Source organism: Glycine soja, chromosome 14 (assembly GCF_004193775.1).
Source record: "Glycine soja cultivar W05 chromosome 14, ASM419377v2, whole genome shotgun sequence".
Taxonomy (NCBI): domain Eukaryota; kingdom Viridiplantae; phylum Streptophyta; class Magnoliopsida; order Fabales; family Fabaceae; genus Glycine; species Glycine soja.
In genome coordinates, this window is record NC_041015.1 from 13,571,841 (window position 1) to 13,595,000 (window position 23,160).

Below are 23,160 nucleotides of genomic sequence, written 5' to 3' on the forward strand. Positions count from 1 at the left end.
CTACAAAAGATAATTTTCCAGCAAGATGCAACACAAATATCCTTATGACATTAAAATGATAGCTGTCTGCAATCACCTTAAAGAAGTCTCTTCATTTTGAAGATCATAAGAATGATTACATTGTGATTCCTTTTCTTTAGAATGTAAAGGTCTTGGTGATAGGCCAGACAAATGACAATAGCTGTTCATACCTGAAAGAAGGAAAGTCACAATTACATGTGCATACTACAAAAAATATATTAAAATTTCACAATCCATGAAAAATAAAACTCTAAAAACACCACTAAAAATTATAGGAAAATAAAAAATGCATTGTGCGTGCCTGTGAGGGAAGCTAGTTTCTCTAAACCAACAGTACTCTCGTGATTCCCATAAATCCCCCTATTTTGGAGCAATTTCAATGTTGCACCAGAAGTTCCCTGCTCAGATGTTGAAGCCTCATACATATAATGCTGGACTTTTGAAATACTGTTGGATCCCCCTTGCTTCTGATTCATATTATTAAAATACAATGCATGCTGTTGTTTAGATAACTCCAGTATCTGTGTCAATGCAAGCAACCTCAAGTTTTCATCAAGCAAACAAGAATCCATATTAATGCCCTGCTGCTGCTGTGGCAAAGTAGGAGTCTGATTTGACACAGAACTTGAAACATGATGGGAAAGGCCTTTCAAAATCCCTTTAAATGAAATGGATGTTTCTGGAGTATGATTTTCTTGTCCAAGAAAAGATACATTGTTTGAACCACGCAAAATATCTGCACACACAGATGTATCTGATGGCAAGCTTGATTCATGATTCAATTCATGTATCTTTCCATTAACAACCGAAATATCACTACCACCAACAGCTCTCTTGATGGAGCTTGGGTATTTCATTAACTGACCAATACCAAAACCAGAATTTATTTTAACACCAGAGTCTTTAGCAAAGTTCACCCCTTTATCATTGTTCAAACATTTATTGGTCCTTATGCCCGAATTGGTTGATTGTCTTCCTGTGTGGCCGTAATCAGAATACAGTTTCTTGGGCATGATAGGGCTGCCATCATTCCACAAATTTTCACTAGTTTTTGTCTTTCCCCCATATTGATTATCAAATTGCAGAAATGGTGAAAAGGATAAACCCTTGGCCACATTTTTAGTTTCTGATCTAGCTCTAGCAGAAGCATTAACCACAGCAGACATATATTTCTTGAGTTTAAGCTGAGGCATTTCTTCAACCATTTTGATTGAACCAGCAGCATAGCTAAAATTATTCTGTAATTCCTCCTCCCTGCTGAGGTCTGCATCTAATGTACAAAGTACATTGTTAAGAGGTTTCTTCAAAATGAAACAAAAGGAATATACACTGAATAAATAATAGATACAATATAACACTCAAACAATCAGCTAAGACAACATATTGGTTCAACGCACTAGTAATCATCTGCTTCAGAGGTTGTGATTTAGGAGGACTGGCAAGGGCATTAAAAAGCGGTGGCTCTACAAATGATGGAAGTGGATTTCCTGTCTGAGGTGGTTGACCAAGCCTAAGATCAATATTGGAAGAAGCTGCATCCCTGCCTACAAGACCATCACTAGCATTCTTCTTTTTGATGCAATCATGGTCTTTCAAAAGGCTTGTTGAAGTTTGCAAAGGAGAGTGGGCACTAGACAAATTTCTTTTCCTTTTTAGAGAATCAAAGGAAGGAGGTATAGGCTGACAACCATCATCCAGTTGAGTTCCAATGAAGTTTGGTGCAGTTGTATACATAGCTAGATTAGACACCATTAACTGGTTTTTCAACTGATCATACAAGCTGTTTTGTGAAATACAAGTAAAACCTTTGAGTGGAATGTTGCAACCATCCTGGATTGTTGTCGCTTGTTTTCTGGACAATGCACCAATAAATTAATTGTCTGTATGAGCATTTTTTGGAAACATGACATAGTCAGAAGACTTTGCAGACCTTGACATGACTGCAGACGAACTCAACATATGCGACAAATTAGTCTTGGACATATCAAATGCAGATGAATTGGATCTCATCAGACTTCCTCTTGTTGATAATACGTCTGGCCAGTCCCATTCATTCTCATTCCCCAGAGACCTAATCTAAAGCATCATAAAAGTATCACCATCCAGTGTTCTCGTTGCTTCAAACATGCAAATAAGAAATTCAATTTTCAATGCCAACAAAAAAAAAACAAAAAATGTAAAATGAATGTACAAATTCTATCAAAATTTGTACACATAAAGTTTGAAATTTGGTTCTCTTCCAATAAGCTAGCTAGTGTTCTCACAAAGTGTACTGCAATGCCCAAATGAATGAATAACTATTATGAATGACGAAAACTAGTATGTATGAACAAACTAATAAGATTAGCATATTTGGGTTGTGCAGTAGTCTAAAGTCTAGTATCTAAAGTTATTATTGTTACTTTGTTGCTGCTAATTTACCCCATGCATCAATACACTTGAACAAATCACATCAATGTTCTGAAAATAGGACCGACTGAATCAGAAATGGAGTTCATGCTTCATTGGTATGAATGTGAATCAAACAGGATTATAAAAAATATATCTGATAATAATATGTATGAAAAAATATCAGCAACCATGTAAAAAACGTGTGAAGCAAGTAATACAACAAAATCTAAAAGAAAGCTTTTTATTGACAATTTGCATAAATATATAAAATTTTAAACTCGTAATGTTTTATAAAATGATGTTTTACTAATTCATGTTTACAACAATTCATTCAAAATTTCAAATAAATATTAAATTAAAATGTGCTAAATACTTAGTTTTCTAAAATGATGTTTTGCTAATTTATGTTTACAACAATCCATTTCCCTCCAACCAAACACACTTTAAACAATAAACATTAGTGTTGTGTAGCAGAAACTTTCCAATAGAAAGGAGAAGGATGCAAGTAAGTGAATGAAATTTTAGGGACCAGAACATATGACATCCCCCAAATATTGAAAAGAAAAATGCAAAAGAAATCCATGATTCCATGCTCAGTGGAAAAACTTAAAGGAAAGCATCCACACTCAAAAGATTCATCGGAAGACATTTGAAACCCTTGTAAATAAAAGCTTGGGCCAGGGATACAAGCATTTCTCTTAGATCATTGAAAAAAAATAGAGTCTTCCTTCTGGACCTTCTCTGATTTCATAGTCATAATTTGGGGAGGGAGGATTAAAAAACAGCACCATAGAAAGCAGCATCTTTTCCTAGGAGTTGATAAATTCCCAATGGAATTCTGATCAAAAGATCAAGCAGGAACACTCATCTCTAAAAGCCCACAGCCACATATATACATTATGTATCAGGAAACATCAACCAATAAAATGCATGAAAGCTACATCTTACCCCAAACTTCAAGAAGTATAGCTTCTGCCATTGAGAAATAGTCTCCCCACTTTCCATACGAACAGCCTCCCCTGGGTCAATGCCATGTAACCCTGAATGCTGCAGTATAAGAACAGACAAACCATTAAGCATTAATTGTACAGAACATGTAAAATTAACGGTTCAAGAAGGGCGTGCCTAATCATTGCAAGAGAGCAGTATCAGTTTTGATAGAATTTACCTCACAAAACTTAAGAACAGACATGTGGCAACAATGGCATGAACAAACAATACCAAGAAGCCCTGTATTGCTAAGAAGAAGATGGCCACCTTTAAATTGACAATAGAAATGTGAGTTATCTATATATATGTACCAAGGATAAATCTTAACTAATAGGAAAATATATGCTTCTAGCACTCACTTTTTCCCATGCAGAACACACGAGGACACCCACTCATAAAAGGAGTTGCATACTTAGATGAGCTTGGTTCTAAAGCAATAGTTTGTGTAGTTTGAATATCTGAGCAGCAAACATTTAGACTAGATGCCGGGATTGTACCTTGGCACTGACCTGGAGAAGAAAAAGACTCCCTAGCTTTCTCACTACCAGGAATTGGGGGCTGAATAGCAGTATTGCTACTCTGAATATCGTGGAAGACAAAATTATTACTATTATTCAGACCAACCATTGCCCTGGAAGAAATCTCAGGAAAAGTAGTCACCCTACTTTGCAGGTTATGGTTAATTAAATTTTCTGTCATCAACCCCACACCAGAAGTTTGGAAGGTTCCACTTTCTATGGAACCAACAACAGAATTCCCAATAGCAGCAGTACAATCACCAGATGAGAAGCAAAGCTTTCGATCAGATAAATCCCGAAACTCATGCTGTAACAAGGATGGAGGACCATAAAGGAGAGACAGAAATGAATTTCTGGTATCGGCTTGGCCTGATCCATGGGCAGTTGAGTGGGGAAAGCTTTGGTAAACATGGCCTTGCTTCCCTCCAACAAATTTTGATCTTAAACCATGAGCAACTTGTGGATAAAGACAATAGCTTGTGTTTATCTCCTTCTATGTAAAATAGCAAGAGATAAGGGGTTTGAAAAAAAAAAAAGAGTTCCAATAAAACACAATGATCTTAAGAGAAACACATAGACCAAGTGTTATATAAAGATATAGAATTCATACATACAAAGCTGGAGATTATCAAGCAAAGATACAGCATATGACATGGATGCCAGAACAACATAGATACAGGAATATTGTAAATTTTAAAAAATAGGACATTGCATAACCATAATACAAAATATGAAGCATAAAATTAACATAAAACACCAGTCTTAAATCAAAAGATAGAATCATTGTTTTAAAAGTGAGCACTAGTGCATGTGCATTAGTTACTGTACACATAATAAAATGCTATAACTTATCTAATTATTGTAGTGTTTTCATCTATAATGCTATAAAAGTTCAAAAATAAAAGAAGAAAAAAAAAGTAAAATACATCTAGGATTATTCTCAGTGTCCAACACAGGTAAGTCACTATTTTGAAGCGTTCATATTCCTTTGCATGCAGATGAGACAAGAGTGCTAATCCCAAAAAACAAAACTACAAAATCTTCCCCATCATGCTCAAAAAAATCTTATCGCTGGGCCAGTAATTGCTACTACTAGTCAGCAGCAGTCTCCACATAAAACAAATTAAAACCATAGGCCACATAAATAGTTTACAATTACTGTGCTAAAGGAGCAGTGATGAGACCCAAAACAATCCAATCTAATAGTAGTAATAAAACTTCCGTAACTTGAATGATAACCTATTGCTCCAAAAAAGATAATACAAGATACAAATTTCAAACTAAATGTAAGCCCCTTCTGCTCATCAGCCCATCACCAATGTCATAGAAAAATTCCAAAAATAGATTGCAAATATTGTCCATTGTCAGCAAGGATATTATTAATAAAAAAAATACATCAGCAGAATTCCGAACATATAAGTTGTTTCTCATAATATTTATTTTCAAACTTAAAACCAGAAAAATTCGCAGAGCCTGAGCAGATACATAATTTCTACAGAAAAAGAGGCTTTATCACTTGCAGAGGACTATACTTGGACGATAAATTTTACAACACTTAGTGTATCCGATCAAACTACTGCAATATCCAAAATTAAACTTCATTACAAGAGACAGCAAATGATTAATCATTCACTTTTACACGCCACATTACAATTCACGAGTCACGTATTCAAGGAATGTAAACACATGCAAGCTTAGACGCATTCCAAGTAGATTCCATTTCCACTATTGGAATTTCGTAAAGAACTCGAAACCTCTAAACATGAGAAGAAGAACAAAAACACCAATATGCGAATCACGTGACACAATACATAATTCCTTTAAATTGCATTGATTCATATAAAATCATAAATTGATAAAATTACTGATCCAACTCTACTACTACTAATTGATAAAATTACTGAAGAAGAGAACGCAGGACACCTATTTTTCCATTGCTCAAAAATTCAACCTTTATGGTGCGAAGCTATGTCATGGATAAATATAAAAGGAGCTGCTCCCCTCACCCCAAAAATGAATTTCAATCAACATATGGGACTCCAAGTTGATGGTGTTAGGAGCAATAGGTGGCAGTGCTGGTGGCTGGCCCTAACCTGGTCCATTTGGAAGACAAGGAATAGTATAGTATTCTCTAATGCCTCTTTCGATGCAAACAAAGTCTTTGAAGATGCAATTTTCATTCTTTGGACCTGGCTTAGGAATTATGAGAAAGGCTTCACAGAACATTTTAATTACTGGTCCAGCAATATTAGACAATCTTTTTGTACTACTAGAGGTTTACTTTAGCCATTATCTATGTTTTTTCTTTGGGTCCTATAGAGTGGTTCCTTCTCAGACTATTCTGTCTGATTATGGAACCATTACCATGGCTACCCCCCTTATGTATTCCAGTACCTCTGGTACTCTTTCTATATATAATATATTATCTTTGCTGACCAAAAAAAAAAATGGTAAAATAATAAAATTACGTAAATGTTACGTTGTCAACGCCGACGAACAATGCAACAGTACACTGCATAACAACGCGATATATCAAAACAAACTAACAAACGATTACACGACGCATTTACATTTACATAAGAGCATTCACGAAACGCACAAGTAATCACAGTCACCGAAAGAAATAGCTCAAACAAAAGCAAAACAGAAGAGCACGTCGAGTTACCGTCTCCGGCGGCGGTGCAGACAGAACTGTGGCGGACGTCGACGGCTGAAGCGGCGAATCACATTTCCTCTCCCATGGGCTCTCCATCTCGTAAAATCCCTAACATTCCACGATCAGAGTTCCGAACAAAACCACTCCGCAGAACCGTTAACAGAGAGATAGAGAGAATAAGGAACCTACAAAAGGTGGAGGAAATGCAAAAAGTGTGAAGTGAGAACCCTAAATAGAAGAGAGAAAGAGAGAGTGAGTGAGAGAAATGAAGAAAGTGCGATGACACTCGAACAGCACCTGAGGGGAGAGTGGGTGAGGGTGGAGCAATCCGAGGCAGAAGGGACTGACAACAAACTGACACGAGAGTTGATGTTGGGAGAATATGGAGCGTTGATTTGTCAGGTGTAATGGGGAGAAGCGATTGCGGGCCGTTGATTGTGGATACAGCTGGTTTGGGAAAGTGGATGGTCTGCTGTGCTGTATGGTCTGGTCAAGTTGCGTATCATGCTGATACTGCACTGCGTCAGGTTTCACGGGGCAATCGGTGCGTGGCATTGCCTCTCTCACTCTCAGTGGAGGGGCAGTTTAGTTTCACCCATGAGACGCTCACACGTGTTCTCATAATAAGTGTAGTGTTAAAAGGTCTTTCTAACCTGTGTAAATAGGTTATAGAATTAAAAAAAAATATTTATTATATAAATTATAAAATAATTAAAAAATATTATAAATAGTATTTTTTTTTGTCTTCTAGTAAATATTTATATTTTTTCCTTTAAACAATACTCTAATAACATTGATTAGCATTTATCTAATAAGAAATACTTCATTGGGACTCAATTGTAAAAAAAAAACATATTTTACACAAAATTGGTTAACTTTATCTCATTTTCAATTAAAAATAAATATTTTTCTTAAATTATAACTTGATATCAAGCTTAAAAAAAGTCTTTAATCTTATTAAATAAAAGATATTTAAAGATAGTTTCATCAAATAAAATATAGATAATTAAAATTTACTTATATTTAAGAAAAGAAATAAAGAACTTTTATTATTTGTATTTAAGACCAAAGGAAGTAATAAAATGAGTAAAGAATGAAAATAAGAAAATATAATAATGTTTATACTAAAATTATCAAAATGAATCAAGTTCAGAGATTAAAATATTTGTAAATGATAAGCTCGGAACTAAAATAATAATAAATTATTAAATTTAAAAACTAAATAAAAATATAACTTTGAGATATATGATAATTACATAGATGACACCTAATAATTGTCAACTATCATATATTACTCAAATATCACCACACATAAATCATAAAAGTTGAATTATGAACAAAACTAATATGTAACACTTTTTTCATATTTAAGAACTAAATTTGATATTTTTAACTTTTAGAAATCAATTTTTTAGTGTAAGATACTTTTAAAGGCTAAAATAAATATTTATCTTAATATTTTTTTTTTATAGCTAACTGTGAGATAGCCATGATTACTCAAGTTATAATATAAAAATTGCAATGTTACAAACTAAATTATATTGAAAGAATATTTGGAAACCACCATCTGTGTGATTTATGTTGTAATGTAAACCAACAACCTGAGCATAATAAGCTGAAAAAAAGAAATTCAATAAGAGCTCCTTCAACTTGTATTTAGCAACCGAGTTTACACAATAATGCATAAGTAACTTTCTAATAGTAAAGTCCACGGAAAGCTAGCAACCTACCATATTCATTCAAGTAATCCATCAATAACTCCGTGAAAATATGCATCGAAACTTCAACCTCAGGAGAGTTTCTAGAATATGGACAATGAAATCAATCTTTACATAAGCCTTGGGTGTAGAAAACAATGTGTTTGGCTTATACCATTAGGCTGAATAAGTTGATCTGCTTAACAAAATTGGAAACTTTACCTGTTTCAAAGTATTAATCGTATGATCAAGAGAACCATGGTGAACCCCCCCCCCCCCCCCACACACACACACACAATTATATATATATAATTGAAAAATATGTCATACTTTTTCTTGCACAACTTTAAGTGGCAAGTCAATTGGAATGAATTTGTTAGGAGTTGGAAGATGCATATTTTCATCTGGAGCAGAAAGCACCCAACCCCCTGCAAATACAAGCATTAAAGGACTATCAAGTTCCATCGTTTCATGAAAATTGCAGCATATAACTGACAATAGACACCCTATAGAGCAAACAGAAAAATTATTCAAATAAGTAATCCAGTCCAAAAATCAAGTGTAACTGTTCATAAAAGCACAGACCTGAATTGCACATGCAGTAATTTTTTCAAGGGAATATCTAGTTCCATACCATGGCTCCACCTTATCATTAAGCCCTTCAAATTTTTTAGACTCCGAAAAGATTTTGCTCGAGAATGAATTAACTTAGATTTAATCATAACAAAGTCACAGTCTCATGTTAACAGATTGGCAAGCGTACCAATTTTATCACAAGAAGTAAAGATTAAACGGAAGTCCAAGTGTCGAGTACACAGGAACTTTGTTTGTACTTGCATTGGTAAATATCCAATTTGTAAGCAATAGAAGAAGTAGAAGAGAAAAGAAATTGTAAGTGTAAAATTTGAGAGTAAAAAGGGCAAAGGAAAAAGATAACAAGAAAATTAAACAAAAGCTTAAATGCAAAAGATGAATTCAGAATATGATAATGTTGGGACCTAACATGCCTAACTACCCTTGATGTAATATTAATATTTTTCTCTATTAACTGTTTTCTCAATTTCCACTCACATCTACTAATATTCTCAATCCGGATTCCTTATGATGAAGAGCCTAATTTATGTATTATCTCTCCCAAATCCTTTTGCAAAGATGGAATCATAAACAACATTAAGTATAAAGATGCATACAGAGGTACAACAAAGTCACTCTATCCCTAGCAATGCAATGTTGAGATGTCATTTCCTAGTTCTTTAGACTTTACCATTTCCCAATGAATAACCCCTAAAAATAGATGCATGGATGACCAAACCACACAATAACAATGAAAAGCAGAAAATAACAATAGAAATTGAAATTGCATTAATAGATAAGAAAGCTAGTTACATTACAATGGGCTTTGGCTGCTAGGCTCCTCTTTATATAGGCACCAGGTAGCTTACTTTTCACGCAGACTTCACGTTTTAGAGGAAAAATTGCAAAACAATGCAAGTAAAGAAATCACACCCATTTATTAGCCAAAATTTACTATCAAATTAGCTCATATTTCGCAGTTATCAAACTCCCCCAAATTAAAACATTTGTTTGTCCTCAAGCAAAAGACAATTCTGAATGTATCAACACATGAGATAACTGTGAAACCTTTTCAAACCTTTCTCTGATTGATCCTGTGCTTGCATTTGTCTTGATCTTGTGATGGAAGCATGAAGGAATACACAAGGAGATGCAAAAGTTTAGCAAAGGGAAACTTCATCAAGGCAGACTTACCACACTTCATTCCTCACAAGGTTAGTGTTTCCCTCAACGCACAAATGTCTCGGCTAAAAGTGTTTTCAATCTAACAACTGAAATTAATATTCCCAACTTTGTACTTCATCTCAGTTAATGTAATCATACACGTATTGATGCAATCCTCCCTAGGAAGGGACCAGTTACCAGAGTCATGAGCAAAAGGCTCCAAGAGGATTGGGCTAGAGCTGTTGAAGAAGGTCCTAAGGTTCTCATGAACCTCAGGGTAGATTTTTGAGCCCATGCGCCAAGGTTGGGTCCACTTATCTTTGTACATATTAGATTAGGATTTCATTATTTTTTGTCCTTGTATTTAGGGCTCCATAATGTAGGTAGGGTACCCTAGAAATATAGGATTTTTCAGCCCTTGTATTTTAGGACACCTAGACTAGTTTTTGTATTAGGGGTAGTTTTATAATTTCACATGCATTAAGTGAATATTTGATGTGTGTGTTGGGAAATAAATTTAACTGAATTAGGAGAAACTCAATCCAATTAAATTTTAGAGGGGGAGGTGAGCATTTGCTTACTAGACCCCATTGTCACATCATATAGTTACACTTTGTGCATGTCTTTCATGCTTTACATGTCTCATGACACCTAAGCACACTTAGTGGAGAATCTTGGACTTGATCTTGGATTAGTGGGCTGAACCATAACTGAAATTCACTAATCATAATTAGTAAATTTTTGCTCCAAAATTTGGCTCCACAAATTCAATTTCAAATTCAAGTGAAATTTGAATAGAAATTCAAATTTCCCTCCAATTTTGTGTGACACTTGGGCTATAAATAGAGGTCATGTGTGTGCATTTTTTCAACTTTGATCATTTGAGAATTAAACTTCAAAGTTCAAACCTCTTTTGAGGCACAAATTTTTGTGCTCTTTCTCTCCCTCTCCCTCCATTCATCTTCTTCTACCTTCAAGCTCTTATCCATGGCTTCTTATGGTGGTGAGCTTCTTCTAGACTCATCTTCTCCTTGAAGTGGCATCTCCTCTCAACTCTTCTTCTTCTCCATTTTGCTACCATTAAAATTCAAGAAGGAAAGGACTCCATTGATGAAGAAGATTCAAGGCCTACAAGCTCCAATGGAGCTACATCACGTATTGTGGATCACTAAGGACTTTTTTTGGCTTGTAACATGACCGGACTCACAAGGAACTCATGGTTTTTCTTTGGATTCAAAAATTAGGTTCTAAGAAAGCATCTACCTGATAACCCATGACTTATATTTCACATTCCCCAACTTTCCTACTATTCCTAACAGCACACAAATTTTATTTGGAACTTAGGTTGCTATCAACTCTTTATTTGAATTTTTTTTTGAATTTTTTTTCTCTTTTTTTTACAATAGAAATTGAATTGATACTGTAGCAACTCATCATATTTTATCTTTATGTGTGTTGTTGGTGATGTTTTTGAAACAAAATTTTTCACCTAACTAAAATTCCAGCTCCCCAAAATTAAGGGTAAATTTGCCTTGACCCTTGCTCTCCTACAACCGAAGATAAGGTGGTCATTAATTTCATTAGGCTCAAGATAAAAAACAATTAATTGCATTAGGCTGAATAAGGTGCAAGGGATTTATTCAAATAACATGTTGGCTATTTGACTAAGTGGCTAAGAAAATCAAACAAGGCCTTGATCATTTCCACCCTATGTTTGTACTCAAACAATCCAAGAATCATGCAAAATCAAAAAATTAGGAACAATCGTTCTCTCACAATTATAAGGTCACACATCTCACCGAACATTTATGAAGTACTTAGCTTATCACACCATGATTTTCATTCAAACATGCTAAGATATTCACTCTTATGCTTTTGATTCATACTTCATCACTCATAAAAACACCTGCTCAGACAAGAATCAGAATTTTCACAATTATCTTCTCAGTACACAGTATCTCATGCATCAATTTATCCAGAACAAGTCACAGCCCATTACTAATTTCCTTTGTCTTTATCATGCATTTTTTTTATTCAATGACTGAAATTAAACTACTTGAATTAAAATGTTGCAATTAAAATAAATAAAAACAAATAAAGAAAGAAAAATTAAAGACAAGAAAAATAAAGAAAAGAAAGGAAAAAAATCCTGGGAAAAAATTGGGTCTCAATCCTGTGTGGGTCCTGGATCCCAAGTTCTATGAGCATCTCTGATGTCCGCAACATAATCATCATTAGCTACAATATCTGCAGCATCATCATTAGCTACACCAAAGGTGTCACCCCCCCTAACAGAAGGACGTTGGCCTTTTGGCCAAGCAACCTGGACTGTTGGATCAAATGGCCTCGGAATAATTAAGAAGGGGGAGTTGAATTAATTATTAATGTATCTTGACTAATTAAAACTTATCCTTCTTAATGTTACTAGATTCACTTAGGCTTTACTACTAAGTTATGTAACTTAAACAAAAGTAAAGCGTAGAAGTAAAGTACACAGCGGAAATTAAAAAGTGTAACGAAGAAGAAGACAAACACAAGAATTTTATATTGGTTCGGCAACAATCTGTGCCTACATCCAGTCCCCAAGCAACCACCGGTTCTTGAGATTTCTTTCAACCTTGTAAAATCATTTACAAGCAAAGATCCACAAGGAATGTACCCTCCCTTGTTCTCTTTGAACAACCAAGTGGATGTACCCTCCACTTGAACTGATCCACAAGAGATGTACCCTCTCTTGTTCTCAGTTACAACAACCCAAGTAGATGTACCCTCTACTTGTACCACAAAGGATGTACCCTCCAATGTGTTAAGACAAAGAATTCTCAGGCGGTTAGTCCTTTGAATCTTTGTAAGGGGAAACAAAAGATATATCAGGCAGTTAGTCCTTTGAAATCTTTTGTTTAAGGGAAATGGAAGAATAAAAAGAATTCTCAGGCGGTTAGTCCTTTGAATTCTCTTAGAAAGGGAGAAGGGAGACACAAAAGAATTCAGACGATTAGTCCCTCTATTCTTTTGGAAAAGGGAGAAGAGAGACACAAAAAGAATTCAGGCGATTAGTCCTTGTTGAATTCTTTTTGGCAAAGGGAGAAGAGAATGAAAAGATATAGCACACTTTTGTTTTCTGCAAAATTTTCACTTGCAGAAGAACAAGGTTTGGAAAATAGAAAACTTAGAAAGCTTTTTGGCAAAGGAAGAAGAAGAAAGATGAGTAGGAAAGAATTCTTAAAGAATCTTAAAGGTTGTAAAGGTTTAAAGGTTTCTCAAAAGTTGTTCAAGAAGTTGTTGTGAATGCAAGCCAAGGTCTTGCTTTTATAGACTCTTATTGTCTAGTCAAGAAAACCATTGGAAGAGTTATAACCTTGAGAAAATCATGTCAAGAGTTACATCTCTTGACCTTTTATTCAAAACTTTTCACTGGTAATCGATTACCATAATCATGTAATCGATTACACAATGCATTTTATGAAAAGATGTGACTCTTGACAATTGAATTTGAATTTCAACGTTCAGATATACTGGTAATTGATTACCAATATATTGTAATCGATTACATCATTTAAAAATCATTTGGAACGTTGCAAATTCAATTAAAAACTTTTTGAAATCAAATTTTATCACTAGTAATCGATTACCAGAGAGTAAATACTCTGGTAACTTAGAAAAATTTGAGAAAACTCTTTTGTAAAACATAACTGTGCTATGTTTGGTTTTTGAAAAATCATTTTCAATACTTCCCTTGTGAAGTCTTGACTTGTTGCTTCTTGATTTCTTCTCTTGAATCTTGATTCTTCTTGATGTCTTTTCTTGAATCTTAAAATCAATTTCTCTTGAATCTTGAATCTTCTTGATTTCTTCTAATGAATCTTGAAATTAATCTTGATCTTGAACTTGTTGACTCAATCTTGAAATCATTCTTTTGGGCTTTTGTCATCATCAAAATTACTTGATTCATCATCATGAAGCTTGCTTCTACAGGACTAGGAATGCCTCTAGTGTCATCACTAGTTGCTGGAGGGAGAGATGGTGGAGGCTCTGCATCAGTAGGTACTCGCCATGGTGGAGGCTATGCAGCATAAGGAGGAGCTGCTCCGGCTGAGAAAAAGGCTAAGAGGTCTGGCCGGCAAGTGGAGGAGAGACATCTGGCAGAGGGATCACTGGTGGAGGAGCTAGTGGAATGTCTTGAGTGGCTCGGGTCTTGGCTTGTTTTGGCCCCAAAAAGACACTAGAAGAGTCTATAGGATTCATAATTGGTTTGGCTTCATCTTCTTCTAAGAACACAGAATTCAGGTGCCCCTCAACGAGGTTAGCTTTTTGCTCAATTTCCTCCACCTTAAAACAAGTCTTGCTATCACTGGGATGCTTACTTCCCTCAAACAAGTTGAAGGTGGCTTTTTGGTCTTCCACACTCATCTCCAAGTTGCCCTTCCTCATGTCCACAACACGCTTTGTAGTCACCATGAATGGCCGACCCAAAATCAAGGGGATCTCAACATCTTCTTCAATGTCCATGATTACAAAGTCAATTATAAAAGTGAGTTGGTGGACTTTGATCAGGACGCCTTCTACCACTTCGACTGGTCTTGTGATGGATCGGTCTGCCAATTGTAGCATCATCCTTATAGGTTCAATCTTCAGGTTTCCCATTCCCCTGCACATAGAAAGCGACATCAAATTGATATTTGCTCCTAAGTCAATAAGAGCCTTACCTACAGATACACTCCCAATAGAGCATGGGATGGTGACGCTTCCTCGATCTTTGAACTTGGGAGGTAGCTTTTGGATTACTGTACCACAATTTTCTCCTACCACAATGTTTTCTCTCTTGATGTACTTTCCTTTTTTTATGAGGAGGTCCTTTAAGAACTTTTTCTACAACGACATCTATTGTATGACCTCTCCAAAAGGGATAGTAATCTCCAGCTTCTAGAATATGTCAAGGAACCGCTTGAAGTAACATTTTGTGTCCTTCTTTGATGGCACCAGAGGGTACGGTGCCTCCTTTGATGAAGCTGGTGGTATCACTCTTCTGGCCTCTTGAGCTAACTGGCTCTTGATCTTGGTCTTAATAGTTAAGACCTTAGCACCGTTCTCCTTGCTCTTATATTTTTCTCCCTCTTCTTTCTTTTCTTTTTCCTCATCACGCACATCCTCCTCAATTTTCTTTTCCTTCTCAGCACTTTCCTTCTTAATGAAGATTACCTTGCACTCCTCCTTGGGATTCATCTCAGTATTGGCTCCAAAGTTGTCAGTGGATCTTTCAGCCATTTGTTTGGCTAATTGTCCCACTTGTACCTCCAGATTCCTGATTGTTGCATCAGTACTCTTCTAATATGACTCGGTTCTCTACATAAACTGTACCAGTAATTCCTCCAGCTTAGTGGGTTTCTCCTATTGAATGGGCTCTTGGCTGGGAGGCTGATGAGATGAACCTCCTTGGTTGAAATTGTTTCCTAGATAAGATCTCCAACCCTGGCCCTGTGAAAAATTACCTCTTTGATAGAATCCTGGTGGTCCTTCTTGATGGAATCCTTGATGATTCTGAGTGGCCATGTAGTTAACTTTGTTAGTTGCGTCGTCTTGGACCATGCATGAGCCTGACTTGAGAGTGCCACCACAGGTGTTGCATCTCCCAATGTGCATGACTGAAGATGAAGAAAGTTGCACTGCATGCAGTTGTTGAGGGAGATTACTCAGAGTTGCTGTGAGGGTCTCTAAGGTCTTGGTCAGGAGCTTGTTTTGAGCCAACATAACATCTTGAGAAGTGAGCTCAAGAAGGCTTTTCTTTGTGGGAGTGTAGGCTCGATCATGGAGAATGGCATGATCACTAGCTGCCATACTCTCTATCAGCTCCATGGCTTTTTCTGGAGTCTTCAACTTGATCTTCCCACCGACGGAGGCATCTAGGAGTTGCTTGGAATGAGGCCACAAGCCATCAATGAAGATGTTGAGCTGAACTGGCTCGCTGAACCCATGTGTGGAAGTTTTCTGGAGTAACCCATGGAAGCGGCAAGTGCTTCACTCAACAATTCATTAGGGTGTTGGTGGAAGGATGAGATTTCCACCTTACCCTCGACTGCTTTAGATTCCAGAAAGTACTTCTTCAGGAACTTCTCCACCACCTCATCCCATGTCCGTAGGCTATTCCCCTTGAACGAGTGAAGTCATCTTTTTGTTTCACTAACCAAAGAGAAAGAAAATAAATTGAGGCGAATGGCGTCTTCTGGCACTCCTGCTATCTTCACCGTGTTACAAATTTCGATGTATGTGGCCAGATGTGTGTACGGATCTTCACTTGGTAGGCTGTGAAATAGATTCCCTTGGATCAGCTGAATAAGGGAATATGGATATGAGATGTTGATCGCCCGCACATCTGGTCTGGCTATGCTGGTGAAGTATTGAGGTATAATAGAGCTAGAGTTATCCTCTAGCGTCATCCTCTGTGGACGATCTTCTGCCATGATGCGTTCTTCAAAGAAAGGATGTGGACTGGCCACAAGCGAGGGAGAAGATAATTCGGATGATGAAGGTCCTCCCTCTTCTTGATTCCTCTGCACCTCTTGTTGTTCTCTCCTTTTTCTTGTAGCATTGTTCTTTCTGCAGGTTGCTTCAATTTCTAAATCCAAAGGAACAAGGTTGTTTCCTCGCATACACAAAAAAGAACACTACCGTGTAGGTTATCAAGCTAAAATAAATAAAACTAATTATTTTTTTATTTTTTAAAAAATAATAAAATAAGAATGAATAAAGAAAAACTGAAAATAGTTTTTTTTAAATAAAATAAAATAAAATTAAAAAAATAAAGAATTATTGCTCTCAAATTGGGATTTGTAACAACCAAGTATGAAAACCAAAGTCCCCGGCAACGACGCCAAAAACTTGTTAACATATTGGCAAGTGTATCAATTTTATCACAAGTAGTAAAAATTAAACGGAAGTTCAAGTGTAGAGTCCACATGGACTTTGTTTGTACTTGCGTTGGTAAATACCCAGTTTGTAAGCAATAAAAGAAGTAGAAGAGAAAAGAAATTGTAAGTGTGAAATTTGAGAGTAAAAATGGCAAAGGAAAAATATAACAAGAAAATTAAACAATAGCTTAAATGCAAAAGATGAATTCAAAATATGATAATATTGGGAACTAGCATGCCTAACTACCCTTGATTCAATATTAATGTTTTTCTCTATTAATTATTTTCTCAATTTCTACCCACATCTACTAATATGCTCAACCTGAATCCCTCACGATGAAGAGTCTAATTTATGCATTATCTCTCCCAAATCCCCGTGCAAAGATGGAATCATAAACAACATTAAGTATAAAGATGTATGCAGAGGCACAACAAAGTCACTCTATCCCTAACAATGCAATGTTGAGATGCCCTTTCCCAATCCTTTAGACATTACCATTTTCCAATGAATAGCCCCTAAAAACAGATGCATGGATGGTCAAACCACACAATAATAATGAAAAGCAGAAAAGAATAATAGAAATTGAAATTGCATTAATAGATAAGAAGAACAATTACATTACAAGATGCTTTGGCTGCTAGGCTCCAACTGAGGGGGTTTAGCCTCTCATAGACATGAGAGGCTTTACACTTCAGAGGCTAATAGAGGAAGAGGATGGATGACTAGTAACAAGTAAAGATTTTCTTCTTTTGAATTCTGCTAATAAAAAATAGCAAAGATGTTAATTTCTTTATTGTTTCCTTAAAAACAATAATAAAGTAAAGAAATTACACCCATTTATTAGCCAAAATTGATTATCAAATTAGCTCATATTTCGTAGTTATCACCCCACTAATACAAAATCTCAAACACCTTAATAATTTTTTCTATGTTGAGTGAAATAACAACTTAAGCTTTTAGGAGAGTTGGTCCTTCACATGCTTCATATACATAAATTTACAGCTTTAATTTTAGCACACCTACCGAACATTGTCTGGAGAAAGCTAATCTAGTACCATTTGGATAACACTTGGGATAAATTTGGAAGGCAAGGATGATCCTGTCAACCAATCTTTTACAGGATAAAACTGTAAAATAACAAACAACAATTAATAATATGGTTTCCATCAATAAACTCCCTTGCAAAGTTATTTAGTAATTTATGCAGAGAAATATGGAGTACCTGCTTATTTGATGCAATATTAACAACATAATCACTAGGACGAATTTTGTCCTGATAATAAAACTTGGTCTCACAAACCATTGAAAGCTTCATGAACATAGAAAATTCCATTAGAAGCTGTTTAAACTAGGTGTGGAAACAGAAAAACAGAGAGCAATTAACTCCAAAGTTAATGTAGCTCAATTGTTTGCCTATGGCAAACTGTAGGCCTACTACCACATGTGAAGCATAGATGAAATTCACTATCATCAACGAAGATAGCAATGGTAAGAGTGCACTTGCCCTAGGTTTTTTTAACTTACTAGTTACTTTTAGGCTAAAGTTAAAAAAAGAGCCTTTAAAATTTAAGTTAAAGTTGTTTGGATATTTTTCATTCTTTCTCTTAAAAGTTTTGAAGTTAACAGTTGTTTTTTAAATGTTAAACTAGATCCATATCTCTTCGAAAATCAATTTGCAAACATCGGACTATTGTGGAAGCTCAATGTATTTGAACAACAACCCAATTATATCTTGTACGTGCTCTAGAAATCCAAGCAAAAAGTACAGATGAGTTTACAAAATCAATCAATATACAAAACAATACATAACAAACCTTGAATTTAGTAAAAGAAGTAGTAGTTGTGGTGGTAAATTTAACAATCACATAATTTATGCCATGAATAGAGCATGTTTAAAATTAACATGGTAAATTTTTTTGAAAGGGGAGAATATGTACAACAAATGAGAAAAAGATAGAGGAAGGCGGGAGAGGGAAGACTAACCATGGCTGGCATCATTAAGATCAATTACAACTTTAAAGAAAGAAAAATCCAAACTCCAATCTGATTCGCCAACATTCAAGCCCGTAGCCCATCCTGCAAATATAATTTTTTTCTAGGGGGTAAAATGAGATAATTCACAATACCAACAAAGATCCAATACAAGTTTCCTAGATAGGAATATCAATCATCATCATCTTCTTAATCCAAGACTTGTGCATCATTTTCACTATTATTTATTGTTTTAATTTCTGGAAATTAAAATCCCAAAAGTAGCCTTCCAAAAAAGCCTAATGTCTCTGTTCAGAGGGATTTTTGGGAATCAACCCATAGGGCCGCTACATTGCCAACTATGGTTGCTACTCAGCCCACTATTTGGTCCGCTGCAGCCACAACACTTTGGCTGCCCCTGTAGTGGCCAGGGACAGCACTAGCGTGCTATTTAAAACCCGGACAAAATCTCATGTAAAATAGAAGGATCAGATTTCAAATGAGGTAGACAATACCCACAAAATTAATGATGAAATATTCAAAAGATGGAGAGTACCCACCCATTTTTTTTCAAGATGTAATATAAAGACCCTTTTCCTTCATGATCAATGAGATGACCAAGATACTTGCATGGCCCTTCAATGTAATGATGAATTTCAGGGGTTACTGGCCATACTATTCTCAATTTATGACCTTGCTTTATTGGGACAGTCTTGACAAGAATCTAAAACAGAAAGCCAAAATAAGGAATAGATTAGAATCAATGTGAAGAAATTAGTTAGATTTTACCATTAAGACAAATAGAAAATGTGCACCCACAAATGCTCTGATTTGCATGGCTGAACACGAGCACGGAAACAACTTTTATTGATGTTTATAATATCCTGGAACTTTTCTTCTACAAGGTTTTGAATTTTATCAAGGCTTTCTGAAAATATCCATGCACAAATAATAGGATTGTAGCCATTCAAAAAAGATAAATAAATAATACAACCCATATATTGTAAACAAGACATTTGTTACGACTCATGTATATAACTAGATGCATTAGATTAGCAGAATAGTTTTATTCATAGAATTTAAGAAGCTCATTCCTTTTGTCTAATCCTTTTGCTTTTGGTCTAACTTCCAAAGTGTCTCAGTTCCCTAACAAAACAACTATTTTATATGCAGTAATGATTGTGATGAGAAGAAGATTGCAAACATGATAACTATTGCAAATATTTTAGTTTCATTTGGGAATTTCTTTTAGAACAAATTATAATGAAGTTAAGCATAGTTTTAAGCACTAATCAGCAGAGCAAGTTATATGCAGAATCATAAAAATGACATAATACTCATGCACATAAACTTGAAATCCGTGCTTATTTAAAAAATAAAAACACAAACTTCAATATTTGGAACTTCAATATTTTTATAAACCAGCTGGCTCAGAAGTCAGCAGGTATCAATATGATAAAAGAAAAGACAAAGATCCAAGAAAATCTAAAATCATATACTGTGCATATCCAAAATATAGCCATGGCAGTCCCCGTGTACTTCAAAGAAATTTGTAGCAAAATATTGATTCTATACCCAGTAGACAAAATTTATTTGAATTCGAATACACAATAATGCATTTAAACAGATAGAATTGCAACGAAAGACAAATTCTTAAAACTAATGAACTTGGACAAGGAAGAAAGCACATGACGATAAGCATTACAAAGCATCGTTTGAAAATACTCCCTAATTTTTGGTTTGACAAAAAAAATTCCACATGTCTTCATTCTTGGACAAGGCAAAAAGATAACTTGGAAAAACATAAAATCTAGCTCTTGGCATTATCATCACATTTATGAAACAACCAATTATTTTCATTATAAAAATAATAATTAGGAAAAATATCAATATCACTGTTTTTAGATTTTGCACACAAAAGCAAGGCATAGCTTGCTATCAGTTCTTTGACTAAATAAATCATACAAAAATGCAAGCAGTATGGTGCAAAAGTTCAAAGTTCAGTTGTTTGAGTTTATAAAAAAATAGAAAAAAATAAATCAACCACTGACCTGTACTAAATTTATGATACGGATGATCTTCATCACTGAGATGTTTCTGAAGCTCTATAGATTGTAATGTTTCAGGGGGGGGGGGGGACCGAGAGAGATTATAAATATTTCTCCGTGAGAGGCTTAAAAACACAATTTGCAATGCCAGTAAAGCACCCAATGATCCACATACATATTGGAAGAGAGAAACCAAAAGTATATAAGGAGGATAAACAGGAGAGGAAAGGAAGAAAAACATATGAACGACAAAGGCAACAAATCAGTCCAACTTACCATCGCAACATGATGACCGACAACTTTTAGAGAGGAAATAAATCCATATTTCTATTGTGGAGACAAAGATGCTTTGACAAAATCAGTTTCAATTCCAATTGTATCTGCTACTGTTGCAACTCTATCTATTAGATATTTGTGCTCCATTGTGTCATAGTTACCCAAAATGTCTCTGCATATCTATTCAATTTTATTGGGGATCGAATGATGATATGAATACAATATTAGTTAAGCACACAGAAGATACTTGCATAGGAGAATTTAAACTAGAGGCAATGAAATTGAACAACATAAAACCTCATCTCATAAGGTTGCTTCCTTTAATATTCTGTTGTTTTCATCACCTCAAGTTCCTACGCTCCTTTCACTTGATGAATTGGTAATAAAATGAAACAACCGAGAGAAGAGGTATGATGCTTACAAAGAAATTGATAGAGAAGGTCATACGAGTCAATTTTAATTTTGAAAAGAAATGGAGAGAAGAATTGTCAATAAATTAATAAGTGATATTAATGTTTGTAATAGACATAAATATGTGGAAGCAAAACTTCATGATGAATCAACAATGATTCAAAGGTGTTTTGATGATAACAACGATGACAACAAAAGATGATGACAAAGGTGATGAACAAAAAGCTCAAAAGATCAAAGAACAACTCAAGTGAATCAAAGAGCATCTCAAGTAAATCAAGAACAAGTCAAGATCTCAAGAATCAAGATCAAGATTCAAGACTCAAGATTCAAGAATGAAGAAAAGACTCAATCAAGATAAGTATTAAAAAGTTTTTTCAAAACTTTGAATAGCACATGAGTTTTTGACAAAACCTTTACCAAAGAGTTTTTACTCTCTGGTAATCGATTACCATATTGTTGTAATCGATTACCAGTAGCAAAATGAGTTTGAAAAAGTTTTCAAACTGAATTTACAACGTTCCAAATATTTTCAAAAGGCTGTAATCGATTACAATGTTTTGGTAATCAATTACCAGTGTCCATGAACGTTGAAATTCAAATTTAAAAATGAAGAGTCACATTGTTTCACTCAAAAGCTTTGTGTAATCGATTACACTTATTTGGTAATCGATTACCAGTGTTTGTTTCTGAAAAATCTAAAGATGTAACTCTTTAAAAAGGTTTTGACTTTTTCAAATGGGTTTTAAGTTTTTCTAAAAGTTATAACTCTTCTGAATGGCCTTCTTGACCAGACATGAAGAGTCTATAAAAGCAAGACTTTGTTTTGCATTTTCAATCAATCTTTTCAACAACAATCTTGAACAATTATTCATACAATCCTTTACAAGCCTTGAATCTCTTTGAACTTCTTCTTCTTCTTTGTACCAAAAGCTTTCTGAAGTTTTCTGGTTTTCTAAACCTTGAAAACTTGTGCTATTCATCCTTTTCATTCTCTTCTCCCTTTGCCAAAAAGAATTTGCCAAGGACTAACCGCCTGAATTCTTTTTGTGTCTCTCTTCTCCCTTTTCCAAAAGAACAAAGGACTAACCGTCTGAATTCTTTTGTGTCTCCCTTCTCCCTTGTCAAAGAATTCAAAATGACACAGTCTGAGAATTCTTTTGATTCTTCCCATTCCCTAATACAAAAGCGTTCAAAGGTTTAACCGCCTAAGAATTCTTTTGTATCCCCATTCACAAAGTATCAAAGGTTTAACAACCTGAGATCTTTGTCTTAACACATTGGAGGGTACATCCTTTGTGGTACAAGTAAAGGGTACATCTACTTGGGTTTGATTGAGAACAAGAGAGGGTACATCTCTTGTGGATCAGTTCTAGTGGAGGGTACATCCACTAGGTTCAAAGAGAACAAGGGAGGGTACATCCCTTGTGGATCTCTGCTTGTAAAAGGATTTTTACAAGGTTGAAAGAAATCTCAAGGACCACAGGTCGCTTGGGGACTGGAGGTAGGCACGGGTTGTTGCCGAACCAGTATAAAAA

At 35.2% G+C, this 23,160-nt stretch overlaps 1 protein-coding gene and 1 pseudogene across 7 annotated transcripts in view; both read right to left on the bottom strand.

Annotated features, from left to right (window-relative positions):
- LOC114385058 overlaps positions 1-7,175 on the bottom strand; it is a 20,967-nt gene extending 13,792 nt beyond the window's left edge. The window contains exons 1-9 of one of the 7 annotated variants that reach the window (XM_028345008.1): positions 6,874-7,175; positions 6,586-6,761; positions 3,762-4,413; positions 3,581-3,669; positions 3,361-3,459; positions 1,952-2,097; positions 1,419-1,873; positions 323-1,291; positions 77-191 (exon numbers count right to left, since the gene is read on the bottom strand). In XM_028345008.1, coding sequence (XP_028200809.1) covers positions 77-191; positions 323-1,291; positions 1,419-1,873; positions 1,952-2,097; positions 3,361-3,459; positions 3,581-3,669; positions 3,762-4,413; positions 6,586-6,672 — 2,612 coding nt within the window. In that variant the 5' untranslated portion in view covers positions 6,673-6,761; positions 6,874-7,175. The other 6 variants (XM_028345006.1, XM_028345009.1, XM_028345007.1 and 3 more) reach the window with 6 other exon arrangements.
- Positions 6,699-21,176, bottom strand: LOC114383839 (annotated as a pseudogene).
- Between the last annotated feature and the right edge of the window lie 1,984 nt (positions 21,177-23,160).